Here is an 8,120-nt window from a genome sequence, read left to right on the forward strand (position 1 = left end):
CACTTTTTTTTTTGTCTAGAACAATGCAAGATTAAAATAAATTGCTCCACTTAATTTTCTCTGACGTATGCCTGGGGGCTGCCAGAGGGAAAAACAACTATTCAGGGAATTTGGAATTATTTCAGTAGAAATTTGTCTTAAGCTTTGTAATTTCAATGACAGAAGAAAATACATATTTATGTGTAACAGCATGGTGAAAGAATGTGGTAAGATGTTATTTAAGCTGCGAGAGAATATCTTGTTGCTTTAAAATTAAAAGTTGGGCAAATCTTAAATTCAGAGAAAATAAATATTAAAACACATAACATGTCACTTCAAAAATCATTATTAAGACAGAGGAAGAATTTTACATTTTAATCGGTCGCCACCTTGAAGTTTCCATAAAATTGGAAACTGGGAGATAGAGTCAGTTTCTCTACCTTACTGGGTAATATCTGATGTACTGTTCAGATGTTTACTCAAAGTTAGAAGAATTTTTCATTGGAAAGTACATTTAATGCTGTCTGCATTGAAAAATGAAGAATTGGGATAGCTTATTTAAGAAACATACATACTTAGCTTGTTGATGATAGTGCAGTCTATGGGAAATGCTTGTTTGTATCTGTGAATTTCATTTTCTCTTTCTCCTATTGATATAGAGTGTCAAGTCAAGGATCTGAAGGAAATAAGGAAGTCCTGAAAGGTTAAGTACAGTTTGCGATGACTGAGTTGGTATAAGGAAACCAGGAAGTATCTAACTAGTTAGAGACAAAGATGTTAAGGATCTGTGGTTTTAAAGGCAGTATAATACAATAGCAATTTACAGCTACTCTTAAGGGACAGCATCTGCTGAATTTCTCAATGAGATAAATTTGACCTATATTTGACTTTGTTTTGAAAGGCAAAGTGCCTCATCACACTCTTTGAGAAGCAAGACAGAAGGACAGCAGGAACTCTAAGTCTGGTCATGCCAATCCAGTGACAGGAGATGACCTGCATTGACCTAACAAAAAGGACAGTGATAATCAGAGTTTTGGTTCTTCACAGCTTAACTGTCATTGGGCTAAATGATTTTCACTTGAAACAAAGCCAGCCAGAGAAAACAATAAAATTTTGACAATTAGCCACAAGCATATGCCCACAACACAGCTGAAATACAACAGAGAGTAGCAGTTTTATGTCCCCATCAGAAGTCCAGCCCCAGCCTTCAATTTGGACCAAGCAAAATCAAGAATTGTGGAAAGTCCTAGTTTGGACCAGAATAGTCCAATCGAAATATCCCTGCAGGTTTGGCAGCTCCTAGCTTTAAAACAAACATAGCAGCAATGGCTATAGGGCAACAACTATGAAGCCTGTCTACAAGCCTCAAACAAAAGTCTGTCTTACTATTTCTGCAAGTCCCCCTTATACCAGGAATGACATAGCAATCAATTAGAGTTCCTGGAGGTCACTCTAGACTCCAGCAGTTTCTGTTGGGATTAATCAAACCCCAAAGAAATGCTATTTGCTAATAGGCAATAATAAGTATAGTTTAGAAATTAGAAAATACCTCCTTACTCTGACACTCCAAGGATGGTCTATTGTATCTGACTTTTAAAAAACTCTTCATCCTATGACCACAAAATCATGACAGTGATGGTTTCTATTACACAATTTTATGTCTTATCTGTAGGCCTCAAATATATTTTATCCTGTCTAGATACTTGTATACAAATCCTCAAATCATACCTCTTTGTCTCTAGTGTTGGTATTCAGCGTATCCCCAAATCCTTATTTCTGTTTAGGTGTAACTGGTGTAGGCCTTGGGAAGGTCTTTTGAGTACAGTTGTTTTAACCTGCTTGTCTACTTTCTTTTTTGTCTGTCGGGACCATATATCCTTCACCTTTCTCTCACTGGTCCCATCCTTGTCCATCACCTTTGCTCATCACCAGCTCTAAATTGTTCCTACCAAAATAATGTTTGATTTTAAGATTGAAAGAACATATCTTGCATGTTATAGAACAAATAACTCACTAAAGATGAGCAGGTGCTAAGAAAGATGAGAATAAATTATTTTATGAATTTTGGGTATATTTGATTCACCTAAACTTCATATAGTTTTTGTGTGTGTGTAATTTGCTACTAAAACATGGCAGAAGCTACTATATTCGATGTCTCAATTATGGTCTTATTGAGACTTTTTCTATTTCAGAGGCTGAGCACAAGCTTCCACTGTTTATAAGAAGAACTAAGATGAAAATACCCATTGCGGAATATTTCAGCAAGCCAAAGTCTCTTCCCAGGCCTAAAACTCAAGAGAGCATATCAACAAAACGAATATAAGTGAGGAGTATACAGCAAGGATACAGTCTCTCTCCCCAGAGAGCATTTTATCCTGTAACACACCAAAGGTAGAAATTCTAGACTGGGCTAAGTCTTTCACAAACACGAGTTTTACTTTGTTATAACATCAAATTATTAAAAACATGTTTTTGGTATATGGAGGAATCAATAGCTCCTCTATATGCTGGTACATGTAAATCTCAAAGCACCTGTATATAATGATACTAAATAAATATTAAGGGAGATAATATTTCTATTTGTAGTTAAATTAGTACCATGTGTAAAAGAAATATGTTTATTTATATACTATATTTCTAGTCTTGCTACTATTAATATTAGTACATAAGCATTGGGCTCTGATACTAGAAAAAATCATCCATAATCAGGATTAGGCAATTTCAATTCAACACTATCCCAAAATCTGATAAAAAATAAACAATAAACAAACAGAATTTTAACATCTGAGCTACTTTTTGCAATCTACTGTGTTTCAATGTTGTTGGACTATTGGGAAAATGCTCATCTCCTTACCCAATCTTTTGTTTAGAATGTTTGCACTGATATTCAAAACAGATATTATAAATTTTGTGTGTGTGTGCATTTATGCACACACTCTTAATGATACCACTTATACTACACTTACTGTGTGTCAGGAATCATTCTAAACACTTTAAATATAGTAACTTATTTAAGTTTCACCATAGCTATTTGAGGCAGCTATTATTTTTATCCTCACTTTTTTTTTCTTTTTTTAATTATTATTTATTTATTTATTTATTTTTGGCTGTGTTGGGTCTTCGTTTCTGTGCGAGGGCTTTCTCCAGTTGCGGCAAGCGGGGGCCACTCTTCATTGCAGTGCGCGGGCCTCTCACTATCGCGGCCTCTCTTGTTGCGGAGCACAGGCTCCAGACGCGCAGGCTCAGTAGCTGTGGCTCATGGGCCCAGTTGCTCCGCGGAATGTGGGATCTTCCCAGACCAGGGTTCGAACCCCTGTCCCCTGCATCGGCAGGCGGATTCTCAACCGCTGCACCACCAGGGAAGCCCCTCACTTTTTTTTAAAATAAGAAAACTTATTTAAAAATAAGTTTAAATTCTCTGAGGCACAGAGAGTTGTACTCCTTGGGATGAGACAAAACAGTTGTAACAAATGTCATCATTCAAATACAGCAGAGGTTTTTCTCACATAAGAGTCCAAGGTGTGTGTTTTCAACCAGCAGATTACTTCACTTTACTTGGTGATTCAGAGGCCCTGGATCCTTCCATCTTTTGGCTCTACCGTTATCTAGGGTTTCACTGTTAATTTCTTCCTGCTGGCAAAAGAAAGTAGTATCTTCCTATAGCTGCTGTAATAAATTACCACAAACTTAGTGGCTTAAGCCGATACAAGTTTCTTACAGTTCTGGGGCCGAGGTCCAAAATGGATCTCACTGGGCTAAAACCCAAGGTGTTGGCAGGGCTGCATTCCTTTTGGAGGCTTTAGGGGAGAATCTGTTTCCTTGCCTTGTCCAACCTCTAGAGGTTACCCACACTCCTTGGCTTATGACTTCCTTCTATCTTCAAAGCCAGCAGTGGCTGGTTGAGTCTTTCTCATAACACATCACTGATACTGACTCTTCCGTCCCCCCTCTTCCACTGTTAAGGACCCTATGATTACATTGGGCCTGCCTGTTATCCAGGTTATCCAAGATAATCTTATCTTAAGGTCAAATGATTAGCAATTTAATTCCACTTTACCATGTAACACCATAGGTTTCAGAGATTAGGATCTTTGGGGGGACATTATTCTGCCTTCCACAGGGAGGGTACATCTGCTTGAAGTCTTGGTATATATGATATACAATGCTGTGTGTTGTATGTTTCGAAGGTGTACAGAATCTTTTTCATTTATACATATAGATATATCTATTCATCTCCGGATTCTTTTCCCATATAGGTTATTACAGAATGTTGAGTAGAACTCCCTTGTTATACATAGGTCCTTGTTGATTATCTATTTTATATGTCATAGTTTCTATTTGTAAATCACCACTTCCTAATTTATCCCTTCCCCACAGCTTTCCCCTTTGGTAACCATAATTTTATTTTCTACTTTTGTGATTCTGTTTCTCTTTTGTCAATTGGTTCACTGGTATTAATTTTTAGATTCCACCTGTAAGTGGTATCATACAATATTTGTCTTTTTCTTTCTGACTTACTTCACTTAGTATGATTACAACTAGGTTCATCTATGTTGATGCAATTGGCATTATTTCATTCTTTTCATGCCTGAACAATATTCCATTGTGGACATGTGCCACTTTTTCTTTATCCATTCATTGGTCAGTGGACATTTTGGTTGCTTCCATGTCTTGGCTATTGTAAATCTTGCTGCAGTGCACGTTTGGGCGCATCTTTTCGAATTCTGGTCTTTAGATACACACCCAGCAATTGGACTGCCGGATTATATGGTAGCTCAATTTTTACCTTTTAAAGCTGCCTCCATTCTGTTCTCATTAGTGGCTGCTACCAGTTTACATCCCACCAGCAGCATTAAGAGGGTACCAATTTCTCCACCACCCCTTCAGCATTTCTTGTTTGTAGATATTTTGCTGATGGTGTGAGATGATACCTCTTTGTATTTTGGATTTGCCTGACTCTAATAATTAGTGATGTTGAGCAGTTTTTCATGTGCTTTAAGAGAAAAAAAAAAACGCTGTGAGTAGAATTTACCTCTTGAAATTGTCTTCTTGAAAGTTTTCCCTGTGTTGAATTTTCTTGTCGATTCCTGACAGTAGGACATTTTTTGAGGGCAGGTGTCATTTACAGCCCTGCAGACCTTGTGAATATTATGTGACCATTAGCACTAGGTTTAAAGCTGCTGTTGCGGGAAACGGCCACAAGGTGGCAGGATTTCTCAATTCCCCACTCTGGTTACTAGGGCAACAGAGCCTTTCTGGAAGTCCTGTTCCTTTGTTGTAAATTAGAGTGGAATGTGCCAGGACAAACCCCCAAAAGCTTGTGTCTCATTACTTCTTTGTTTTTTTAATTTAATTTTTATTTTCTATCAGAGTAAATTTGATTACAATGTTGTGTTTGTTCTCAGTGTACAGAACCTGGTTCATTTATGCATATACATATTCATGTACCGATCCTGTTCCCATGTAGGTTATTACAGACGGTTGAGTAGACCTCCCTTGCAATGAGGTAGGTCCTTTTGAATATATTTATTTTATCTGTATTAGTATATGTATGTTAACCCCAACATGCTAATTGACCCATTCCTCCCACCTTTCCATTTGGTTAACCATAAGTTTGTTTTCTAAGTCTGTGTCTTTCTCTGTAGAAATATGTTCATTGGTATCCGTTTTTAGATAACACCTATAAATGACATCATAGGATATTTGTCTTTCTCTTTCTGACTTCACGTAGTATGATTATCTCTAGGCTCATCTATGGTTCTTCAAAGGGCACTGTTTCATTCTTTTTTTGTGGCTAATATTCCGTTGTGTACATGTACCACTTCTGTCCATTCACGTGTCGATTGACATTTTGGTTGCTTCCATTTCTTGGCTACTGTAAATCTTGCTGCAGTGGACGTTTGGGTGATTGTGTCTTTTAGATTCTGGTCTTCTCGGTTGATAGGCCCAGTAGCAGGTCAGCCAGATCATATGGTAGCCCAAGTTTTACCTTTTAATGGCGCCTCCATTCAGTTCTCGTTAGTGGCTGTCACCAGTATACATCTCACCAACAGCATAAAGGGTATGCATTTCTCCACAACCCCTTCAGCATTTATGGTTTGTCGACTCTTTGCTGATGGCTGTTCTAACTGGTGTGAGGTGATACCTCTTTATTGTTTGGATATGCATGTCTCCAATTATTCATTATGTTGACCATTTTTCCATGTCTTTTTTTTTTTTAATAAAAAAAAAGTGAGTAAACTTTACCTTGTGAAAATTTGCCCCGTGTTGAATTTTTTTTGTCAATTTCAGACTGTAGGACATTTTTGGAGGGCAGGTGTCATTTACAGCCCTGCAGTCCCTTGTGAATGTTAAGTGACCATTAGCACTAGGTTTAAAGCTCCTGTTGCAGGAAATGGCCACAAGGCGGCGCAATATCTACATCCCCAACTCTGGTTACTAGGGCAACAGAGCCTTCTTGGAAGACGTGTTTCTAGGTTGTAAATCAGAGTGGAATGTGCCAGGACAAACCCCCAAAAGCTTATGTCTCATTACTTCTTGTTTTTTTAATTTAAATTTTATTTTCTATCAGAGTAAACTCCATTACAATGTTGTGTTTGTTGTAGGTGTACAGAATCTGGTTCATTTATGCACATACGTTTATCTATTCATCTTCAATCCTGCTCCCATATAGGTTAGTACAGAGTGTTGAGTAGACCTCACTTGGTATATGGTGGTTTTTGGTGATTATATATTTTATTTGTTTTAGTATATGTATGTTAACCCCCGTATCCTAATTTATCCATTCCTCCCCCCCTTTCCTTTTGGTTAACCATAAGTTTGTTTTCTAAGTCTGTGAGTATCTTTCTCTGTGGAAATATATTCATTGGTATCAATTTTTAGATAACATCTATACATGATATCGTAGGATATTTGTCTTTCTTGTTCTTACTTCACATATGATTATCTCTAGGCTCATCTATGGTGCTGAAAACAGCATTGTTTCATTCTTTTCCGTGGCTAATATTCCATTGGCTACATGTACCACTTCTTCTTTGTCCATTCATCTGTTGATGGCCATTTTGGTTGCTTTCATGTCTTGGCTATTGTAAATCTTGCTGTAGTGGACGTTTGGGTGCCTGTGTCTCTTCCATTCTGGTCTTCTCAGGTTATAGGCCCAGTAGTGGGTCTGCAGGATCATATGGAATTTTTACTTTTTAAAAGCACCTCCGTTCTGTTCTCCTTAGTGGCTGTTACCAGTTTACATCTCTCCAACAGCATAGGAGGATGTGCATTTTTCCACCACCCCTTCAACATTTCTTGTGTGTAGACTTTTTGCTGATGGCCATTCTGACTCATGAGGGGTGATGCCTCTTTGTTGTTTGGATTTGCATGCCTCTAATTAGTCGTGATTTTGAGCATTTTTCCACGTCCTTTTTTTTTGTTTTTGTTTTTTTAAAGAGTAACAAATTCTGTTGTTTTAAACCACTGGTTTGCAACAGTTTGTTATGGCAGCCCGAGGAAACAATTACAGGGCTTTTATAATCGGTGAAAATTAAACTTTGTAGTGTTTGTAATGATCTTTCTCCACCTTTCAATATTAAACTGTGCCTTATTCCATATGGAGTAATTTAAGGAAAAGGCATAATGTTCCATGCCACCAACTAGATTTACTCAGAAAAACCTGGAACTTGGAAAAATACAACTTAAGACATTAAGCTTTGTTCTTCTACCATAGTGGGGGCTTTTCTTTGTTTACATACATTGCTCACAGACCTTAGATGGATAACTATAAAGATCACTAAGAATAAAGCAACATAAGAGACAGTGAACATCAATGTTAAATTCAGTGAACTTTCTACCAAATATATATATATAATTTGAGATGCCAGTGAGTAAAAAGAATAGAAACTTAATTATGCAAACTCAGAAAAGGCTTCTGAAATGTTACTTTAGCTGTGACGGAGAATAATCACTTTAAACGTAATTGCTCTACATTTACTGGTAGGAACTAAAATATCTTTTTCGAGCCCCATCTTCCCTTGCCAGTGCCCTCATACAAATGTTGAGTTATGAATGTTTGCACTTTATGAAATTTAAATTCCTTAGTGATTTTCAGCACAATCATCATTCACACAAATAAGACAGATGTATGGCAACTC

The 8,120-nt window shown here is 37.3% G+C and overlaps 1 protein-coding gene across 1 annotated transcript in view; it reads left to right on the plus strand.

Annotated features, from left to right (window-relative positions):
* CUNH4orf17 (chromosome unknown C4orf17 homolog) overlaps positions 1 to 2,374 on the plus strand; it is a 33,426-nt gene extending 31,052 nt beyond the window's left edge. Inside the window, 2 exon segments of the mRNA XM_007472352.1 lie at positions 639 to 682; positions 2,172 to 2,374. Of these exon segments, the coding sequence (XP_007472414.1) occupies positions 639 to 682; positions 2,172 to 2,374 (247 nt within the window).
* Positions 2,375 to 8,120: the final 5,746 nt, after the last annotated feature.

The sequence above is a fragment of the Lipotes vexillifer genome, unplaced genomic scaffold, assembly GCF_000442215.2.
Source record: "Lipotes vexillifer unplaced genomic scaffold, Lipotes_vexillifer_v1.1 scaffold49, whole genome shotgun sequence".
NCBI lineage: Eukaryota > Metazoa > Chordata > Mammalia > Artiodactyla > Lipotidae > Lipotes > Lipotes vexillifer.